This window comes from Lagopus muta, chromosome 7 (assembly GCF_023343835.1).
Source record: "Lagopus muta isolate bLagMut1 chromosome 7, bLagMut1 primary, whole genome shotgun sequence".
NCBI lineage: Eukaryota > Metazoa > Chordata > Aves > Galliformes > Phasianidae > Lagopus > Lagopus muta.
Window position 1 is genome coordinate 6,632,230 of NC_064439.1, and position 23,354 is coordinate 6,655,583.

General features: G+C 43.8%; 1 protein-coding gene across 7 annotated transcripts in view; it reads right to left on the reverse strand.

Annotated features, from left to right (window-relative positions):
- The window catches only part of PRKAG2 (protein kinase AMP-activated non-catalytic subunit gamma 2), a 184,929-nt gene that overhangs the window by 123,484 nt on the left and 38,091 nt on the right, over positions 1–23,354 (reverse strand). The window contains exons 1-2 of one of the 7 annotated variants that reach the window (XM_048951507.1): positions 17,950–18,021; positions 16,311–16,432 (exon numbers count right to left, since the gene is read on the reverse strand). The exons of 4 other annotated variants lie outside the window; for them this stretch is intronic. Coding sequence is in view for 2 of the 3 variants with exons in the window: in XM_048951502.1 (XP_048807459.1) it covers positions 12,105–12,185 (81 nt within the window). In the remaining variant the exon portion in view is untranslated. Of the gene's footprint in view, positions 1–12,104; positions 13,336–16,310; positions 16,433–17,949; positions 18,022–23,354 lie in introns of those variants that run through there. 2 more of the 7 variants (XM_048951506.1, XM_048951502.1) reach the window with 2 other exon arrangements.

Consider the following 23,354-nt stretch of genomic DNA (forward strand, 5'->3'; position numbering starts at 1 on the left):
CTAGAGAGCCCTTAGAAGCACTCCCAGTACATCACTATCAAAAGGCACTCAGTATCTGCACAGCCACAGTGGAAGGTCCTGTGCTGAAACTTTCAAAGGGAGGAACCCAAATCCCACAGAAAAATACAGCAGGAAATTACAGTCTAACTGGAGCCCCTTGCTCAGCTAAAGACCAATGTGGCCTTTAGTGGGGACTGCAGTCTTCCTTCAAGGAGTATTTATGGCAATAAACAGAACCTGAATGAGAATATGTCGATGTTCTCAAATGCAGACGTGGTGTCTGAGGATGCAATAACCAACTCATTTTCACAAGGCAGAGAGGAGCCCCCTGTTCTGTGCTACTAACAAAAACAAAGCCATAAAAGAGGCACACATGCTCATCTTTAACTAACAAAAACAAGATGCAATTATGTTCTACCTCCTGCCGTCTGTTCTGTTTATGCTACCTCATGTCCTAGTCTTGGGATTTTTAGGACTTCTAATGAAGTTTTCTGTGTTAGTGTCAAGTTCAGCATAATGAGTAACTGTATGAGCACAAGCACGGGTTGGCAGCACTGTATGCTGAAGAACTGAGGCTTGGATCCCAAACCTTGATCTCAATGTCAGGAAAACATGCCCAGCGCAGAACCTGCCTGGTGCAAAGCATCACCCTTTAAATGTAATGATTCAGTGCTTCTCTACCACCACATCTGCATCTCATTTAAAACTGTTCAAAACAAAAATAAATAGCAATTTCACGTAAACCTAATTTGAGATTAAATAGAGCTTAATTAAGAATTAGCACAGGCTGGGATGTCTGCAAGGTTTGCTTGCCAAAGGCCTGCAGAATTCAGAACAACCACAAGTCTAATCACATCACATTGTATAATCATACTAAATCCAAACTGCTCAAAAATGTGTATAATTCAGGCGTAATCCTTGCAAATGTTTGAAAATATTCTAGTTACATAACAAACAACAAAAATAAGGAACAAAATATTGAATTACTGGAAGTGAAGCATGTGGGAGTAAGTCATGCCAAGCTGGAAAGGGAAAAAGAAAAGCAACCCCACTTGGCCAAACTGGCCTTGAGTCCCTAGGCCACAAACCAAAGCATCCACGACATGTCAGTGTGCTCTGAGCTCTACTCATGCAAATTCAAAGCACCAACTGAGCTATATAGTGTCACCCTCATCGCCACACTTCGACATGTGTTTCAGGTCATGTTCAGTGGAAATGGAAATGTAAGCAAATATCTCAAAACCAAAAGAAGAGTTGATCAATTTCAGCTTTTGTTTTCACTGTTGTCAAGATTTGACAGAGGCTTGCCCTGGCACCAGAGGATCTTAAGCACTTCTGTATTAATCTGCTAATTCCTACCATTAATTAAGAGCAAAATGACCTACATGCTCCAGTAAAATTAATCAGCCATAAGCAGTGTTTATAAACATTGCCAATACATGAATTAGTATATTCGTACTTAATATATTACTGCCAGACTTAAATAATACATCTCTGTGAAGAAGTTTAAGAGCCGAATGGAAAGTTACACAAAAACACATCCCTTTGTGTTTACTTTAACTTAGCCAAAGGATTTACCAACATTTTCCTCTATCCATCTTTGGTAGTGAAGAAGCTGGAATTTGATGTGTGCTAAGTCATTTTCCATGCAATAAATCAAGCAAATAATCTCTGAGCTCCACATGTTATTGTCCCTGTATTACTACTTTTCTAATTTGCAGAGAGGAAACCTGCAGCTTGGGAAGGCTGAAGCCTGGGAGAAGAAAGTGGGTTTTGAAGGGACATATAGCTAGCAATTACAGTAGATAAAGCTGCCCGAGAAACCTGGAACAGCTGGGAATGAAACCAGAACTTCACTTCTGAGCAGAAGCTTTCAAAAACAGGAAGAGGTAGGCAGGCAGAATTACTTTCCAGTGAGCTAAATTTCAGCTGCCAGTTACAATTCCAAGCTTAAAAATGGATGCATGCTATGTTCTAGAGCCTAAACGTATCATGAAACCCACCTGATGACCTTATTCTAATTTGTAACTGTTAGATACCACGGAGGTGTGCTTTCTTCATCCGTTTTCAAATGCAGGAGATTTTTGAAATAGGAGATCTCTACTTCTAAGCAGAAATTACTGGGGCTATACCAGAGCCCAGTGGGGCAGCACAAGACCCCTCTTAGTCTGCTGGAGAACATTTTAAACAGCGTGATAATTTTGAGTGCTCTGATAAAGCCTGTAATTGCAGCTGCTACCAACAGTTTCTTCATCTTCTACTTCCTCATGGGACTGCAGTTACTGAAGGAAAGAATGGGTAGATGAAAAGCCGAGCTACAAACACTGCTCTCTCAGTTCCAACCACTTGGTTAAACAAGGAAATAACCGCGTGCTTGTTTGTTCTTTACGTGACTCTCTGTAGAAGACAGACCAGATATCTATTCCTTTCTTTTATTGCTCTTCATTCAGAAAAGTATGCAGCTACAAGGTTGATGATCCAACATCTCTTAAAAAAGAAAAGAAAAGAAAAGAAAAGAAAAGAAAAGAAAAGAAAAGAAAAGAAAAGAAAAGAAAAGAAAAGGAAAGAAAAGGAAAGAAAAGGAAAGAAAAGGAAAGAAAAGGAAAGAAAAGGAAAGAAAAGGAAAGAAAAGGAAAGAAAAGGAAAGAAAAGGAAAGAAAAGGAAAGAAAAGGAAAGAAAAGGAAAGAAAAGGAAAGAAAAGGAAAGAAAAGGAAAGAAAAGGAAAGAAAAGGAAAGAAAAGGAAAGAAAAGGAAAGAAAAGAAAAGAAAAGAAAAGAAAAGAAAAGAAAAGAAAAGAAAAGAAAAGAAAAGAAAAGAAAAGAAAAGAAAAGAAAAGAAAAGAAAAGAAAAGAAAAGAAAAGAAAAGAAAAGAAAAAGATAAGAACAGTTTCAAATGTGTTCACAGAATCACAGAATGACTTGGGGTGGAAGGGACCTCATGGATCATGAATCTCCAACCCCCTGCCACACACAGGGCCACCAACCTCCACATTCAATGCCACACCAGGCTGCCCAGCGCCCCATCCAACCTGGCCTTGAACACCTCCAGGGATGGGGCATCCACAGCCTCTCTGGGCAGCCTGTGTCAGCACCTCATCACTCATTCTGTAAAGAACTTCCCTCTGATATCCAACCTATATCTTCCCTCCTACAACTTAAAACCATTTCCCCTTGTCCTGCTATTACCTACCCTTTCAAAGAGTTGAAAGTACTGAAAACTTTCAAAGTGTTGCAAAACACCTGTGGTTCTTTACAAGTCAATGGTGTGGCCCTGGCTTTAGTGCTTATCTGTGCGCTCTGATCTGCTTCCAGCTGATGCACCTATTACACTTGCTCTGCCGTTAACCTGGAATTTAAACCATTATTGGACAGCTTTCTCACTCTTAGAACAAGCTGGTGTGGATATTCTCCAATAGCCCTCTCCAGGGGCTCTCTCTGCTTTGCTTTATATAAGTGCCCTTGGAAATTACATGGTTCTGGGCAGATATTAAAAATCTTTTGCCAAAGAAATCCTTTGATGTGTTGGTAGGGGAAGAGACCTTCTCATTTGAAACTGCAAAACACTGGCTGAAGAACGAGTTGCATCACTCCCTGTATCCATCAGTTCTGCACCACGTCCTTGGATAGAAAACTCTGTTGGGATCAAAATCTATGGCTACCTTTGTAAGGAAGGAAGGCCTCTGGCAGCTGCAGGTCCTAGTGATGCTAACCTGGAATAAAGGCAATGCAAAGCTTGTTTTGTACAATTCTGTTGGCTCATGTTGTCATGAGTGTTCATGTTGCTCAGATCCTTCACACTGCCCAGTGCAGTCTGACTGTCAGACATCAATCCTGCCACCCCCTTAGAAAAGATGAACTCTTGAGCAGTTTAGATTGACTTTACATCCACAAGGCTGCTCCAGTTTAATATTCAGACACACACAGTGCTGCATCATTCCTTCCTGAGTCCCCTTTTTCCTGGGACAGCCCTCATATCACAATACTTGGAACGATGCGAAAAGAAGAATAAAAGTTTCGTTAATTGGTATCTTGGGAAAACAAAACAAAACAAAATCTTTTTCTCAGAAGTGCTCTGCAGAACAAGGAAGAAAACCACACTTTAGGATATGGAAAGCAAATATGTTGGCTGGCAAAATGTAGCCAAATAGCAACAGGAGCAAGATCTGGTTGGCTAAGCTATTTTTCACCTTTTCCAGTCAGTTTCCCTGTTTCTTTCCTTACCGGAGAGAATTCCTGCCAACAAAGCCTGCCCAAACACGCTGCTCTGGCTGCTGCTGCAGCTGGGGACCTCGGTGTCAGAAGAGTTTCCAGCAGTTCTGCTGCAGAGGCAGGAAGCTTAAGTAACAGACCACTAAAGCCTCGAATCCAGTAAACAACATAGAATAAAAAAGGATTCCTTTTTATTATGGTTTTGTTTCAAGGCTATTTTGGCAGCCAGGCTACTAAAGCTCCTCTGTAATAGCTGAAGCCAAGGAGCCAGCCAGGCACTCCGGGGTGTGCGGGGATTTACAAGTCACAGACCCATTTCCGAGGTGTTTTGGGTGGGAGTAAGACATTTTTATGGCCGCAACCAGCAGTCGTCTGGAATTTCAGGGGTGGGTATTAAAAGAGTATTTCACACACGGCTCCCTGCTGCCAGGCCTTCCAAACAACAGGCACGGCCATGCAACATGTCTGCTCACATCTGTGGTGGTGGGTCCCTGCCCCAAGGCCATGGCCAAGTCTTTGGCGTGGTTCAGAGGTGCCTCAGGTTGGGATGGATTCACGGCAACACCACTGGCTATTGCTGCTGGAAGGCTGAGCACCTCTGCTGAGCAGCTCCAGAATCCTGGTGTAGGCGTCAGCAGCACGCAGTTCTGATCACTGATGGTGTCGGCTGTGAGACATCGCTCTTCTGTTTCAATAACTGCTGTGTATGTGCTGGTGCTGCACTGAATTTAAGGATGCGACACGCCTGCCAGACATTACAGTCATTTTGTGCAATGTAAATCAAGCAGAAGGTGGCACTTTACTAAGCTTTCTAATATGGGGAGGCAGCTCCTTTGATAAAGTAAATAAAACAAGATATTGAGAAATTGAGCAAAGAGTGCTGGCGAGATCCCTGATGCCACAAAGTACGGCTAGAAATTTCACTCCTCAGCACCACGTGTTCACAGTGCTCTCAGGATCTCCCCCTCTGCTAATGTTACTGAGCCATGAGCCCGTCAGCTGTCCTACCAAGGACAAAGAAAGTCACAATATTTATTAATGTCAGTTGTGAACTGCTTCTTTCAGCTCAATCTGCGCACCAGCAGATTTTTTTAGATCAACCTTGGTTTGTACCTCTTACAAGCCGATGTAGAACTCTGAATAGTAAATATACTGCATATGCTAATAGGCTGTGAATAGACTCCAAAGCTTGAACTCTATGGAATAGGGTACGTAGCTTGGCAGCACTGACTGAATTAAAAATTACCTTTTTCAGAACAATCCTGTGCAGAAGCCTTTGAGGATTTATATCAGATGACTCAATTATTGCACAAAGAATTATTCAAAACTGACATATACAGGAATTTCTGTCCTTTTGGTTTTGTTGTTTTGATGTAATAGGCACAGTAGCATATAATAGGGCTTGCTACATGGCTTTATTCCTTTAAGAGTAGGTTGCTCATTGCTTTGCTTTTCTCCCTCCCCCATGCCATCAAGACTGCAGCATGTGTTTTGGAGAAAGAGACATAAATCGCACTGTGAGGCATAGGATGCTGGTGACTAAGTCTCAGTATGACTCAACGGGAGTGGGCAGTAACAGATGTACAAAGCTGGTTAGATTTGTGCAAGCCAGCTTCGTACTTCACAGGGCAATTGTAATTTATTTGTGTGCTATTCGTTTTAAGGCTGTTCATATTTTAAAAGAACCTGGACGGTTTGAGATGGTAGAAATGAAACACAGAGACTTGAGTTTGTGTGCAGCACGACGGTGCCAGAGGCAGCGTGGTCCAGGAGTCAGCTGGGTGATTGTGCAGGAGGAGTTGCACATGCACCAAAGTGGATAGAGCACCAGGCTTGAAATAACAAAGCATAAATCACCCTACCTTTTTAAAATTAATCAAGATAAATAAGTGACCTGCCTGGGTGAAATGGAAATATTCAGTCCCAAAGAGACACGATCTAAAAAGTTAAGGATTTATTGCTGGCTGAACTCCAGCACAGAACCCAATAAGTGAAAATTGCCATCCATCTGGTAATTATTCAATGTCCTACATAAAAAAACTTGGCAGTTTCATGGGCAACAACAGACACGCCAAGAACTGAAGAGCTACTGGAGCTACTTTTCTCCATTTCTCACTCGTGAGTTGATGGTTCAAACTGTCGCTATTTGATCTGAAAGAGCTGCTGACACTGAGAATTTCCCAGGTATGGGAATAAAAAGACCAGTGAAACCAATAATTCCGTCATAGTTCCCTCAAAAAAGCTGTCCAAGCTGGGTGTCAAACTGGCAGTCTGCAGCACACCCTTCTAAAGCTCTCAATGGTCATTAAGCTCCAGCAGCCTACAGCAAATGCACCTTTTCTTCTGAGGCTGTAGACAAGATTCATCTAAAAACACTGTCAAGAACCCATGGATGGTTTTTTGTTTGTCTCTCAGTGTCAGCTTCAATTGCAAGAGCACATTACTGGAAAAAAATTAAATTTTCTTTCAAGCCTGTGCTCTCCTGCCAGGATTCAGCCTTTGCAAAGCAGCCGAGTGTAGCCTGCAGTATGTGGACCTGGGGTGGGATGCAGCCACTTCTGCCTGGTGCCCCATCCTGTGCACAGCATGCACAGAGCTGGGAGGGTACACTGCTGTCCCCTGAGCAGTAAATCACAGCCCATAAAGAGACAGAGAAAGGCTGAGAGAAGAGCAGAGAAAGCAAGTCAACGGGGAAAAAGAAATTCTCAATGTTCTCTGTGACACCACAATCCACATACAATGCCTGCAGCAGCAAGCTCCAAGTATTCCCAGCCTGTGGGAGAAAGTGGCTGCCTTTAAATACTGCAGCCTGATTTACATGTATGGAGCTGTGTATCAAGTGGGGAGTGGATTGACCATCACCCCAGTGCTCCGCAGTCCCTGCTGGGCACAGACTCTTTGTTAAGCCCCTTCCTGGGTGCTCAGGCAACTTTCTCTGTCGAGACATTTCCTCCAAGAAGAACAAGTTAAGACAGATAAAGTGAAAGCAGAAGATAAGGTACCTCAGACCTGGTGAACGTGATCAGATGAGTGATGAGGGAATTAAAAAACAACAAAATGAGACACCGCTATGGGGAGAGGCAGCAAGAGACTGCAAATGTTACCCTTCAGATGGCATGTACTCTGTGCCAACAGAGTTCCTTTCCAATACTTACATAAACACAACAAAGGATTCCAAGGTATTGCAGAGAAAAGCACACATTTTCTATAAAACAGAACATCAGCCACATTAAAATAGCAGAACCACAGCAGACAAAGGATGATTTTGTCGTAATGCAATGAGAACACTTGAGATGCTATAGCACAGGGGCAATCTGAATGGATTCAGTGCAAGGACCATCAGGAGCCAGTAAATCATCTCTGCACTATACAGAAAGTCATTGCAGTTGAATGTTTTTCCCAATGTCTGTAGGCCAGATCTCTTAGAAAACCATGGAAGGAAGAGGGAAACAAAACAAAATCAGAAATAAAACCCTCCAGCTGATGGCCTTGTCTGAGCAGGGCTTGCTGGGTTCTCTCTTGCATATATATGACTTTAAGAAGTGACGTTCATGGCAGACAGAAAACCCCTGCCTTAAGTACTTGAACTGCAACTATTTTTTGCAGTGCATTTAGGAAGACAGGTGCCTACTGCTTCCTTTTGTTTTCAGTTAATAATTGTGGATACTCTTAACAACAAGAAGAAAGCTTTTAGCAGGAAAGTCAGGAGATGGAGGGATGTACTCTGAGCAAGGAGGCCTCAGCCAAAAAAAAAGTAAAAAAGAAAAAAGGTAGAAGCAGAAAATGAGGAAAAGAAGGGAAGAACAGAATGGCTCCATGTCTGGTGTACTGGAGACCAGAATGGGAGCTCAGAGGGGACAGTACATGGAACCTATGGCGAGGGAAGATTCCCTGTTTGTTGTCCTGCTCTATTCTCCTTTGTAATTCTGCAGCAGAAAAAACCATTCCAATCTACAAAATGTACAGTCACTTTGCTACAGCTTTTGTTTTAGTTTTAGCACCAAACGTATAAAGAGACCATTATATACAGGATGCTTAATTTCATAGGATAGACTATTTGTTTTCCTTTTCCCAAAAGAATGGATGACTTTATAGCTCCTTGTACAATTTGCTGAAGCTGGCAACATAAAAAGCCCTCAAGGACAGAAGGAAGATCAAATTCTCAGAGACAATACAGAAAAGATTGTCACAGTCACAGTGTGATACTCTGCCTTAAAATCAGCTTGTGTGTCCTTCAGTCCCACTGTATGCTTTGAGCTGAGAGCTGCAGACATAGAACTGGTACCTCTCTTATTTTTTCTGGTTAGCAGTGCCATTCAATAGCAACAAATGACATTAAATCATTCATTCTGTGAGAATCCAAACTTCATTATGGCCTGCATATCCAGTTCCAGACTTACACAACATCCTGAGCTGGATGGAACCTGAGCAAGAAGGAATCATAAGGATCGCCGATTCCAACCCCCAGCTCCACACAGTGGCACCCAAACCCAACCCTGTGTCTCAAAGCGGTGTCCCATGAGCTCTGGCATTGGGGCCGTGAACGCTGCCCTGGGCAGCCAGCTCCATGCCCACCACCTTCCGATGAGAAGCCTCACCACAGGAGCTCCATCGTACTACAGGCACGTCTACACAGCAATCACAAGTGTGGCATCAGCCAGCTCGCTTTCGCCCCGCTCAGACACAAGGGTAGCCATGACAACACCCAGTGAGCGTAGGCTGTAAAATCCCCGTGGGAGGCTGAGTAAATACTCCACAATTTAGCTCACTTGGAGCTCCTCGCTCCTGCTGCTGTATGGCTGTCAGGACTCAGCCGGGCTAATTTAAGGCAAGCTTCAATCACGTCTCTTCCCGCAGTCTAGACACACTGTAGGCATCCATATACAACAGGTAGCACGATGAGGTCCTACTCTCTGTTGGTATTTCTAAACATTACTCAAAAGTGTATTTCTAATACTCTACATGCAATGCTAACATTTTAAACTGGATGTCTCCCCAAATAAACTGCGGGCTTCTTTCAAGGTCTATGGCTTCCCAGTGCAGGAAAGACCTCTTAGAAGTGAGCTATATTCATTTCTGGCTCCTTTAAGAAGTCTTCCAATTTCAGCCATCTCAATCCTCACGCACCCATTAAGCACGATGGTTGCAATGGACCTGTCTGAATACGCTATGGAGAAACGACCAGGAAACACTCTTATATGCCGGTGAATCAATCCAAAACTTAAGTATGATATTTACACACCTGTGTTCCCAGAAAGTTGTTTCTGCCCAATGTACTGTTTTCTAAACCCAGCAGACACCGGCCAGCCAAAACAGGCAAATTTGCATTTGGTTTGGCTGGCAGTTGGTACATGACCGTGTTTCAGAAAGCATTTGCTCCTGCCTAGAGAGTGCAGGAGACGTTTCCATGTTAGGAGGGCTCCCTGACCATGGTGACAGATGGACAGAGTGCCAGCCTGGCACGGCTGGGGCTGTTTGATACACGGCTGTTGCTTCAAGACGTGTGGCAGACAGTCCCAAAGCAGTTTTCACAACAAAATAAACCTCCTCCTGGGATCAGTGACCCAGGCTCTGCCAGGGGCACTGGGAGAGCTTCTGCCTGCAGCTCAGCCCATCTCAGCTACTCACTGTGCCGTGGGGCTTCACCAAAATCCTCCCATAGAAGAGATGAGCAGTGGAGCAGAAAACAAAACTAAGCAAAGAGAAGTACACCATTTGTTTCTCAAGGTGAATTAAAACCACAAGCAGACAACCTTGACTCAGAATAACATTTATTATTTTTGGTTGGCTTTCTATTTTTATAGAGAGACAATACTAGCAAAAATTAAGTTAATGTGAGCAATATGGTCCTGAAAGTATATTGGTTATTTTTCTCATTAAAAACAATAATTTCTGTCTGTACATATTAAGTAGTTGCACTGCTATCAATAAGCATTCAAATGCATGCTGCAGTTACACCTCTTTTGAGTTTCATTAGGATGGAAATTTTACTGCCCACAGTCATTATAAGCAGTTAAATACCAATTAGAAAAGCATCTCTTACATAGGAGCGAGAGGATACGTTTACCAAAACATATCAGTTCTACAAGCAAAAGCATTGGTTCCTACAGTGAGAAACAGGAGCAGACTGTCACTGCTGACTGTGGCCTCCAGGGACTGGAAGTGGCAGAGCTCACCTCACAGGGCATCTCTTCTTGTTTTACTCACATGTAGTGCATGCTCTCATATGTGAGAATATATATGGTAAACACGTGTATAGTCATTTTCTGCGTGTGCATATGCATAACAAGCTCACCAACTGCTGGTTCTCTTAAATTCAGATGATTTATTATTTCTTGCCTTTTAAATCAGCTCACTGCTGGAGCGACTCGGGCGATGGAACGTGCCCAAATGGCACAGAGGTCTGCTCTTCCCAATGGAAAGCCCTGCTTTGCATACAGCCAGCAGCAAATTGTGCTTGCAGGTGGCTTCCAGCAGCTCTGTGATTTACCTTTAAAGGTTTACAACAATATTGCTTTGTATTCTCCTAATTTCTTCCTGATGGCTGTAAGACATCCTGGTACAGATTAATGGTTGCTTGTTTGTTTTTTTTTCTGTGGTTTTAGCCTGTATTTCAAATTGTGTCATTTTTCAGGATGAATACCCTTTCATTCCACCCTCAGTAACCCCATACAGAAAAGAGGAGCAGCACAGCCCTGTGGGCTGGCTTTCCTGCTGCCTCCCTTTCAATCCATCGGCACTTGAAACGCAGTGGGCTGGCCCTGTGTCAGCAGGATCCATTTAATCCTCCTGCCAATCACTCTCTCTTTCCACTGATGCTCCAGGCCCCAACTCCCAACTTCAGATTTCTCTTCCAGATTCAGAGCAGCCTCTGCTGCCCCACCTCTCCTGGAGTCCTGACTCCTTCCCATACAGGGATCGAGCTGAAATCTCTCCCCCAGAGCAGACACCCTAATCCATCCCACTCTGTGCAGCTGAAATGTAGTCCATAAGAACACCTACAACACAGGGACCAACAAGCACAGCAGAGAAGAGCTGGCAAAATCCCCTATATCTTATACCAGCATAAATTCCAATTACCCTTCGCTGAAACCCCCCCATCACCTCGCTAACAGGGCACCCAAAGCTTTGCATCTGATCCCAAAGAGGAGCCATCATCATTATTGGACATTCATTCATTCACAGGCCCATGAATTGCAGCGAGCTCAGCATTAAGTCTGGCAGCAGAAAGGGAAAAATGCAAAAGGAACATGTGAAGGCTGCAGTACGTATCTCTACTCTGACATGGAGTCAAATATCACATGAAAAGACAGGCAAACAGCAAATAGAAGCTCTAATTGACGAGCCTACCAAAAAGCTGCAATTTGGGGTTTGCAATGCCTAGCCACAGCAAGGGGTTGCACAGCAGTTCAGGCTGCTCTGTGATGATCAGGATGAGAAAACAGGCATTGCAGGATGCAGAGAGCAGATGGTTTCAGACTGAAATTAAATAAACACCCCAAAAAGATAATCTGTCTTTCCAAAACATTAAGGAAAAGTTATGCAAGGAAAAAAACCCAACTGCATTCTTTAACTGCATAAAAGAACATTTTGTTCAGCCTTGAAATATCTATTGTAACTAAATGCTGCAAAAACAGGACAGCAGCCCTGTGCCAGCCATGCATACAAAAGAGACAAAACAAGATGAAGAAAAAAAAAACCAAAATACCCGAGAACCACGCATCTCTTACACAGCCTGAAGAATGCCTCTCAGCTGAGTCCTGCAGCGCACTCAGGCTTCTCCACTTAAATGAATGCAAAAGCTATTCCCTTTTCGAGTCCGTCAGAACAAATAAACGAGAAGAAAATCGAACCTGAAGAAACCCACAGATGGGCAAGCCACATTCTGACTTACAGCTCTGAAAAATCCCGCAGTCTGGCTGGAAACGTCCATTGAAGAACTGCATGCAAGGCTTTTCCCTAAAGGCAAGCACATTTAAACATCTCAGGCTCTGCTACTGAAGCCGATGCTGCAACAGATGGGGAGCGGGGCTGGGTGTGTTCCTCCTTCCCATCGCAGCGCTGCGCGGGGACAGCGGGAGCGGAGGTAACTGAAGAGAAGGCAGGCGACGCGGGCTCCGTGCCAGGGATGCTCCGACCATCGCAGGATTCCATTACCCGGCTGCGGAGACCCGGCACGGTGGCTCCAGCAGCACCGCCTGCGCAGGAGGGTCATTAAGAGCCGCACCGGCTGCGTTAGCTGAACGCTGCGGGTCCAGCGGGGAAGTTTGCGAGTTCAAATAACCGCAGAGGTTTTTAGCGTGATCGGGAGAGAAGGGAGCCTATTTTTGGGAGCGGTAGCTTCACGTAACTGAGGCTGCATCTGCATCGGTGCACCGGGGAAGGCAGCGCAGAGCAGGGCTGGGTGCTGTGCTGGAGCCGTGGGCCTGCTCTGTGCCGGTACCAAAGGTGCCCCTGGGCTTCACTTCTCCCTTCCGCAACGTGAACAGAGGAAGATTTAATTTGCTTTGTAATTTGCTGTAAGGACCTCGCTGGGAAAACAAGTTGTCTGACTGCAGAGTATGACATTGGCATTAGAAATGAAGAGAACAGCGCAGCTTTTGGAATTAATCACGTGAATTACGTGCAAAGAGCAGTGCAAACCCTCCGACTGTGAGCTGAGCGATGGGGGACTTGAATTTTCTTTTTCAGCAACAGGTCTTTGAAAAATCTTTCTTTATAATCACATCCAGCTCTGATCAAAAGGGGGCTGATAAACAGGAGGAAGACCGACATTTTGTGTAGGTAGTTAGCGATAGCTTTAAACTAAAAGAGGGAACATCCAGGTTAGATGCTAGGAAGAAATTCTTTACTCAGAGGGCATTGAGGCCCCAACACTGCTGCACAGAGAGCTGTGGGTGCTCCATCCCTGCAGGTGCTCAAGGCCAGTCGGATGGGGCTCTGGGCAGCCTAAACTGGTGGAGGGCATCCAGCCCACAGCAGGGGGTTGGAACTGGATAGGCTTTGAACCAAACCATTCTGTGGTTCTATGATCAATCCACCAAGCAATCTCATAAAGTGTCCTTTACTGGCAAAGCACCTCCAAGCCATGCGGCCCCATCCTTGGCTGAGACACTGGTGAAGTCTGCCACGGATCAGGTCACCCCTGGGAGAACAACACCAACATTAGGGCAAAAAGCAGAAAGATCCTATTGCAGCATCCAATGTTTTAACAAAAGGCATCAAAACATTCATGCAATGAACTGACACCTCTCTGGAGAAACAGGTGGCCAAATCCTGAGCCGTGAGGCTTTGCCAACCCTTTCTTGGCCCATTTCAGAATAACATTTACCAGGATGGACTGAAACAGTTTTTAACATAGGAGACTTGCTTTTAATTAATGGCTACTGGTTCCTACATCATTATAGTGTGAGCAGTGTGGCTCAGATACCACTCTCACACTATTCAGAACTCAGAACAACACATCACAGGAGCCTGCTCCCCTTTGCACTCAGGTGCAACCAGTGCTGTCCTTTATTCTGCCCAAACCAAATAACAAACATCACGAAAGCCAGGAAGGAACTTTTGTTCAGCAGCACCAGAGGCACGCTGGGTGTGCGTCCATCTGATAAAACGCAGACGTGGTGTTTGCTCACAAATGGCAGCTATTGCTTGGAGCACTTGGAGACAAGCTCAGCATCTGCCTCTTTCAATACAGAAATGAACAAATATTTAGTGTTTAGGAGGCTTTTCCCCAGCTTAATGAATATTTTATGCACGCAGAACATACAAATAGTTTGGGAAAATAAACAAGCTTCCTCTTATAATTCTGTTTCTGTGTTACCAGAGAAATCAGTCTACCAGCTGGGGCAAGAAAAACACATTTGTGCCTGTCCCACCGCAGCTGTAGGAGAAAGGACCCATCTGTGACTGTTCTTAGAAAGGGCAAAAAGGAAGATTGGTGCAGTTGCAGTCTTGGAGTAAAAGAGGCTCTCCTACCAACCAAGCCACAAGGCAAGGATCAGCTCAAACACTTCTGTGCATAGGCAGCTTAAAGGGATTATTCTGATTAAAGATCACATCAAATAAAATAGGTATTAAAGCCAGGAAACTGTCTCATATCCCTAAATCATTCCTTTCAAATCACTCGCAGTGCTCAGTTTGATACAGCCAATTTAAAGGAACACCAAGACCTATTAAAGGGTTTTTCTATTAATTCATCTTCAAAATCAATTCTCATAGTCTGAAATGGCACAAATTCCACCTTGAAAATATCCCCTTTCCTCCCCCACCTTTGGATAAGGAATAGAAGCAAGAGAAACACATTGCACAACCACAACTGAGATAAGCAGAACAGTTAATGGTTTAGAAACAATTTCATAAATATTTGCTGAAATAGTTGTTGGATTCCATCCAGCTTCTGACATCCACAAAAAAACATTTAGTAATTTGCCATTTTTCTTTCACCCTTCTGGGATGAAAAATAGGCAAGAATTTTTATCATTATTATTTTAAAGTTACTAAATGACTGCTTGCATTTATGTGGCACGCATCCTGCCCAAGAGCCCCAAGGTATTCCTGAACCCACAGGCCTGAGGTGTCAGTTGTGACTGCCCGTGTCTGTGCTCTGGTGTGAGATGGCGAGGCTGTGTTTGCTCAGAAGTGAAATCCAGCAGCCTGAGTGACAAGGAGCAGGGCTGAGTTAATGCACATCATCTCACATGAGGTTGTACAACGTGAGAAGGCCACCAACGCATGTTTGCAAATATCCTTTTCTAACAAATTCTGGGAGTCTGTAAGGATACAGATCCAAAATTCCCTATGCTAGTGCACTAGCTTTTTCCTTATACACTAAGGACAATCCTATAAGCTTCCAGAAAACGTATTACATAATCAACTTTCCATGCAAATAGATTTTTCAGTGTGATTTCTTTTTCTCTGAACCTATTTGTGCTTTCTAGGGTGAGTCAATCTCTCACCTGCAGTCCATAGATCAAAACAAGAGGAAATGCACGAGTACCTCGTTCTCACCAGCCTAGAGATACAAAGCTGGCTGCCTAACTGGAACAGTCACTGTTGTACCAGCTGTATCTTGTTTTTCCATTCAAAGAATTTAACAAAAAACTTCAGAGCCAGGCTTTCAATCAGCTTCAGATTCTGTTGCACACAATTCCTGCACAATTCGCTCACACTGTTCCAGAACACTGATCCTATTTCTTCTTTTTGGGCCAAGAACAAGCCTAAAATATCACGAATTTCCAACTGGCAGTACAGCAACCTTCCACCATGTCCCAGAGGAGACTGAAAGGCTTTGCCATTGGTTGGTGCTCTTTGTATGCTATAATTTCCACAAAGATCCAGTGGTTTTGTAAGTACCACATACATGAGTTTATAGGGCCTGATTCCATTAAAATTTTCTTGTCCTGACTTACTAAGCAATTCTTAGTGAGTAAATCTATGGAGAAGCTCCTTAGAAAATGGAAACATACCGTTGAGCTGGAGGCCTGCAAGGTAGGGCAGAGCATTTGTTCATTGTGGGTCCTTTTTCAGACACCTATTTACACGGAATACAGTCATCATATTTATGGCTGCCTTATTCCTGCAAAATGCTGCAGGGAGCAGCAACCAAAAGCAGCATGCAGCACAGATGTGCACCACAGCCTGCAGCCAAGGAGGCAGCACAGCTGGGAGAAGCTCCTTGAAGAGCATGAAAAACCACAGCAGTGGTTGGAAGGCAAGGAGAGCCCAAGTGGAAAATGAACCAGGGACTGAATACTGCCAATATGCACCATAAATGACACCAGTTCTTAGTGGGATGTGATTCTCAGCAAAGGGCAGCTGTGATCTGCAAGGACTGGAAAAGGGAATACAAGGAAAAAAGCAGGACACCCCAACAGTAAGAGGGAGCACTGAACTGTGGAGTTCATCAGCAAAAATAATAAAAATTGGAAAATAAAGGTGATGGGGATGATATGAAAAGGAAAGAGAGGAGAGAAACATTCCATGCAAAACAAAATCCACAGTTCTTCTTTTATTCATCTCAAACAGTCAGTTTTTTCTTTGCAATTTTTCAGCATGATCTACCAAGCAATGAAACAAACAGTTGGAATTTGTGACTCACTGTTGACAAGCCAGAAGCAGAGCATCCATGTGAGAGCCACCAAAACCTGGTGAGTGAGCGCCCATCTCTTGGAGTCAGCTCCCCACACACCTCTGCAGCCAAGGCCCTGTGCCAGGGATGCCCTGAACCAAAAACAGGACAGATGCATACAGCTGATACCTCCTTGGGTTAATATGCCTAATTCTCCACTGTCTGTTTATCCTCTCTGTATTTACATGCATATCCAAACCACAGCCATATTGAAATGACTGAGTGCTCATACAGAAACAGCTTTGGAGGCTGAGAAATTGCAGCCTTGTGCCCTATGTTGCACTGACCTTTCCCCCTGCCTTTCACACCTCATCCTCATGTCTGGAGACAGACGCAGCCTGCTTCCTACGTGGCTGTGGCAGGAGGCACTGCAGGAGATGTGTCAGAGTAGGGCTGTGGGGTCAGTGACGGTTTCTGAGTGATAGAGGAGAATTATGAGGGTTGGGCTGGGTTGTGGTGCCCAATAACTCATGAAGGACTGACATTTTGGACTCTAATCTTCTGTTACAGGGGTGAAGTCCTTCAGAAATATCCTGATCTCCATGGAAAAATAAATCAGAGAGCAAAATTAGTGTAGGAGACTCAGTGGTCCCTCAGTGGTTCCTTGCCTGAAATAGATGTACTGAGAGATTTTAAGTCAGAATTGTGCAGCACTCAACAGAAGCTATCGCTGAATCAGTACGTCCTGAATTACACCATGTAGAAAAGAACAGAAATAGTCCCACAAGAGAGTAGATGAAGGACGACACTGTGGCATCTGGAAATGGGAGAAAACCACATGGGAGTAGGAACTGGTGGATCAACAAAAAGCTCAAACTGTGGGCTTCAGCAGGAAGCCCTGTGCTTCTGTATGCACACTAAGGCTTTTAACTGGAATGTATGGAAACCTGTACCCTGCAGTGTCACTTTCTGGCTTCAACGGTCCTAAAGTGGGACCTCCAAGGATGAGTGCTCCATGAGGACATAGCATGGATGCATCCAGTGGAGATGCCTCAGCTCTGCTGTTCCCTCTGTTACAGGTGCTTCAGGTACCTCTCCCCACAAGGATGGGGGAATCAGTGCCCAAGAAGCCAGGGAATGCTTTGAGACAAAGATGATGGTCATCAGCTCCACCTAAAACCTGCCCCACCAGAACTCTCTGTGGTATTTTAAGCCTTCGGTTTAGAGTCTGAGGCTGAGAACATAAGAAGTTATAGAACACCTGCAGCTCTCTGAAGAGCACTGAAAGAAAGTATCCCACTGCAGTAACATTATGGCAGCACCACCCAGGAATTAAGATGTTCCTGCAGGTTGCACAGCCTTTTTTCTTTTCTTTGAGCTTTATGACTCTTCATTACTCATCTATGGGCTCAGCCATGCTGGGCACCGAACTATTTCACCTAAGTTGTCCCCATGACTCCAGGGCACAGGTAAATTACTCATGTACTCCCATGTTTGCACAGCCTGCCTAGGGACAGAATGTTCTTCATATTAGGGATTCTGGGTTTTCTAAGGCACTACGTGCACATACCAACTTTGCTGCATGCTAGTCTGAAGTATGCAATAAATAGTAACCATTAACTTTGAATTGAAGCAAGAGCCCACCTAGAAAAGGATAAAGCTTACATACCATAATGAGCAGTTAAAATGTCATCAAAGGCTTAGAAGGTGAAGTACAAAGATCTCCACTGGTATCAACTGGCTGCTGAAAAAAAAAATGGAGGTAACACTGCCTTGCAGCACTTAAAGAAAGCACAGTCAGAAAATAAATGCTTTTAAATAAACGTATTCTGATGCAGACAGCTGGCAAAGAGTCAAAAACTCATCACAAAGAATGTGGTACACATATTTGTCATCTTAATGAAAGTAAAGTAAACCAGTTTATCAGCTCATTTTCATTTGCAGAGGCACAGTTTAGTGGGAGGCTGAATACCATGGGTACGAGCAACATGAACATTTGCAGACTGGCAGGAATGCTTGAGGAATAGTCTTAACCCTAATACCATAGCAGTTCATATCAGAAAAAGCAGTCAGACACCTTATACTGTAAAGAGAGGGATTTTTGGCCAACAGGAGGATTAATTACCTGCCTAAGAGCAAGGCTGCTTCATCGCCAGTGCAATACCTGCGAGTTGCCCAGTTCTAAGAGCAGCGATGCAGCGGCACAGGCTGCCCAGGGAGGCAGTGGGGTCACTGTCCCTGGAGGTGCTCTAGATCCAGAGATGTGGCACTGAAGACGTGGTCAGTGGGCACGATGGGATGGGTTGACAGTTGGACTTGATGACCTGGGTGGTCTTTTCCAACCTTCCATGACTCCATGAGCTCTTGGAGAAGAATGCTCTACGGATGCTGATGAGTGGCCGGGCAATGCCAGGTGTGGGGGCCTCACACAGAGCCACGTTCCCTCCCCAGAGGGCAGCAGAAAGCCTGGAGGCAAAGCCCTGCTTTTTCATTGTAGCATCCACTGGCACAGCGGAACCCTGTGGTAAGGAGCTCTGAAATAGATGCCATTTGTGATAAGAGCCCAGTGTTTATTTAAGTTTACAAAGAACAGTTTGGATATAGGAAGCATCCGGTGAGAGAGCAGTTATTTTAAGAAGAAATGTTTGATTTCCACTGCAGGGAATTATTTAAAAAAAAAAAAAAAAAAAAAAAAAAATCAAAATTATAATTAAAAAAAACTAACAAATGAAGTACTCAGAGTGCAAGCTTTACTTCCTATTTTTACTGTGTCAATAATAATTTAAAGCAATCTACCCCTGTCAGAAAGAGAAACATGTTCTCCCAGTCTTTGACCACGGGCAACAGCTTTTTAACACATCCTAGAAGTACAATTTGCCTAAAGAAAAGTGAATGTAATTTGGTTTAAAAGAACTCAACAAATAGCCAGCCGACAAAATAATAATAATAATTTATAAGCACAAATACAACCACAAAGTATCGTTGCAGAAGAAAATGCTTACAGCATTTCTTTAGCATTCTTTTTTATGCTTTGTTAAAGAAGCGATGGGGCACTGCACACAAAACAGTCACTAAGGCCATCAAAAGGGATTTTCACTTGAGAGATTCATGAAATAAAGGAAAAGGTACAGCCTTATGGAGGGAGAAACCTACACACACAGCAAATAAGAGGGTATAACTGAATTCACCTTACTCATAATCAGAGCCTGAGTAACAAGAGTAATAATGTGTATGAAGATATATACTTCCCTAGTAACACATACCCACGTAAAGCTATGGATACATATATAAAAGTTAGTGCTGCTCATGAATGCTTTCAAGCCTTCCCATCTTTCCTAGTCCATACTCTCTGTTATATGTGCCCATTAAAGGAGTGAAAGGTGCATCCCTAACAACAAATGTCCCACCAGTGTCTTCCTGGAAGGCTGAGCTGTGTGAGAAAAAGAAGGCTGACACTACAACCTCTCCCAGTGGTTGCAGGAGCAGAGTGGCAGCAGCACTTCCAGCCAATTGGTTTCACAGCCTAGCTGTGAGCCGTCCCTTTGAAATTCCCTTTTAGCATGCTTGTCCCAGATTTGGCAGAGCAAACAATAAACAGTAAATAAATAATGAACAACTTTACCCACTTGCCTGAAGCAGCAAGTGATCTCTGGCCATTACCACACTGCCCAGTCCTCACCAGCCCTTCTGTCTTTCAAGCTTTCAATTTTCTACACAACAGCTACTGCTCGTTATCTACAGATGAAATCCCATCAGCCAATCTGATTGCTTTATGGGCATCTTCCTGGCACTTGTTTTAATGTTCCCAGGACAGTCTTTGTAATTACAAGGTCTGCTGATATTAAAATCCCGTCGAGAAAGTTTTCATTGGCTTTCTTAGCCATGGACACCTGAGATTCATTCCCAGCTGCACCCCACTTTGCTAAAACCAAGCAGCACAGCTGAAGAAACAGCCCTGGAGAAAACCAGAAGTCAGCAGGGATGCCCCAATTTCATTTCAGTCATCACTTCTAACCAAAAACATAATTATGCTGAAAAAATACAGCGGTGACCAGAATGTTCAACTCTGTCTTTAAAATTGGAGAGATATTTTGCTTAACCAGAATTAAACCCAAACTCCCACGAGGCACCCTGCAGCTACCAGTGCCAGGTGAGCTTCTGAGCAGGAATGAGGCCCTAAAACAGCAGCATCACCTGTTTGGAAGGTTGAAGAATTAAATCTTGTTTCTTGGGGAGCATTCTGTAATTGAATGCATCATTTTCTGCTTCTTTAGACTATGTGCTATTCAGTCACAGTGCTTTCTTACAGAACAGCATGTATCAGCATGCACCAGTTGGTGTGATTTGGATGCAATGATAGCACAGCATTAAACAGGCAGCATTAGGAACCCTGGGGTGGCATTTGGTGGGACATCAGTGCTGAGTGTGACAAACAGCACCGCTGGATCAACAAACAGCCACCGGCTGAGGGCTGTGCAAACCTCTCCAAGCCTTTCAACCTTGCCCTTTCTGCTGGATACCTCTGCAGTGCTTCCTGCCAAAGACAATCCGCCCCTACAGTTCATTAAAATACTCTGAGAACTGTATTTTAGAATACATTAATTGCTATGTGCACTTACTGTTGGCAACGCTCTTTTAGAGAATGCACAAGGTGGCAGCTGTTTTGGAAAAGAAGGAGTAACTGCAGCTCCAAAATACTCTTGGATTGCCCTCTCATAGCCCTCAGAGTTAAAAACACTGCTAATGTGGCATAATACACCAGTTATAAAGTCCTGAAACAAAATAAACATTCTCAACCGCACAGGGCTTGAGGTATTTGTTTCTCCAGGACCACTGATTCTCGTCTTGATTGCAAAGAAATGTGAAAAGCAAATTCCCCAGTCCCTTGGCCTTCCAGTCCCACACACCTGAAATACCAACATTTAACAGACTGCGGGGTCCGTGGGGACCTCCAGCTGCGGTGCTGCCAGCATGTTGGCTCGTGTAATAAGCTGCCTTCCACCCCAGCCATGGCTTTCGTGCAGAATTTTTCTCTGCAGAATGTTCTCTTCGGTGTCGGAGCCCAATTGCTTCTCATCAGGGCCTCAGAACAGACTTCCACTGAAGTTTTATTGGCAGGCACAATTTCAAGGAAAGGGATATGGGAACATCTTAAACTTTGCAGCATAACGTTTCAATGCTTTTGGGAGTCAGATTTTTGTGTAGTGTGGTGACAGCACCTCAATCCGTGGTAGATACTGAGCTATTTTGCTCTATTTTCCCTAGAGCGGAAGGAAGGGATGCAAAAAGAAACCAGGAGATTAAAACAGAGGCCATAGAACTGCCTGCAGTATGCTATTTCAAGTGACAGATTTCAAAGTCAAGGATGAAAGTGACCACTGACTACATTTAAAGTTAACATGGAGCTTAACACCCAAGGCAATAGCCTTTACCCACCTGCCTTTGATAACGCTAGCTGTGGTCTTCCAAGACAAAGCTGGCTCACACAGAGCCATCAGGAGAAAACAGGACACCAGCATCATCTGTTATTACATGGCTAACCTTCCTCTTGAACATATTACTCGCTTTAGTTTTGCAAAAATAAATAGGTTTATCTTGGTTAGTGCTAGAGTTTGAAGCTCTTGTACTGAAAGGATAAAAGTAATGCTCTTGCATGGGCTGTATAGAGGATCGCTGGGAGAAGAAGAGGTGATTCACATGCTCAAGGTTACAGCAAATGGAGAAATTTGGTCAAAACAAACGGAGAGCTTTGGGACAGGAAGAATTTCCTCTGCTGCCTTCCCTCCAGCTCCAGTGTGAAAGTGCTTTGTTTGGTTGTCTGCTTTTCATCTTTTGATGTGTGGTCCCTTTTCCAGGGCCACCTGGGAAATTTATCTAACTAATTCTTCCTGCCAGGAAAGTGTAGTTCAAAATAAAAAACTGGTAGCATACTTGATGACTCCGGCCCCTTTCCTGTGGCAGATCATGGTTGCAGCTTTTGGTTTTTGTGACAGGTCTAGGCTTTGTCATTAGAGGCTGTGAAATATGATGCGGACCATTGCATGCTTGTGGCTCGGTGTACAGGGTGTCATAGGTGTTCTCCTGATCCTTGTAGTGTGAAGCCTTTGAAGGCTGCTGGCACCAATGCTGGCAGGTGAACACCTCAAAGAAGGAAAGAACTGGAGACATTTCTATCCAAAAACACAAGCGCAGCACTGTGGGGCTATATCTCAATGTTTCTCTCTCTCAATGCACACATAAACAATATGCTCACTGGCAACAAGTGTCATTGCACACAATTTTAAGAAACTTAATTTGTTGTTGCAAGCAACCACCAAGCTCAGCTCGTTCCTCCAGATGTAACCACAAATATTCAGCTGCTTAAATGATGCTTTCAAGCCAAATTTGTTTCTTTTTTCATAGAGGAAATGAGGTAGCAGGACAATACAGAGCAGTCCACAGCGAGCCTTCCCCACTACTGAAGTTCTTTGGTTTATAAAAGTCATAAAGAGCAGTTCCTGTGTCAGCTGCCCAGAATGCTGCAGTGCAAGTCAGCAGCTCTCATACCTTACAAAACTAGTTTGAAGGTCATAAACTTGATATATGGCTTCAGCTACAGACACATATTCAAAACTGGAATTGCATCTGAATCAACTATTTGGCAATTTCTATTTTAACAACCTGTTTTAAGTTGCCTTTAAGCCTTGCCAAATAGTAATGAGAAAGAGCAGAAGTTTTTCAAAGCTGCATCTGCCCCAAACAGGAACTGACTGGGGAAACTTCAGCCAAAATATTTCAGCCATTTCTCAAAAACACTGCAGGAAAATGTCCTTTTTTTTTTTTTTTTTTTTTTTTTTTTGTAGCAAAAACAATTTGATGGTGACTTCAAGTAGGAAATTTCTAGCTTGTTCTTGGTTTTAATCGAAGAGCCTCAATTCAGCAGGGCAAATTCTACACCACACAAACATTTCTGTTCTTACAAAAAAAACACCAAAATGCAGCTGCTTTACATGGGGATGCTGACACAAACACTGGGCAGGCACTGGCAGCACTGGTACTGGCATTGGGAGCTGAACAATTGGCATCATCAAGAGG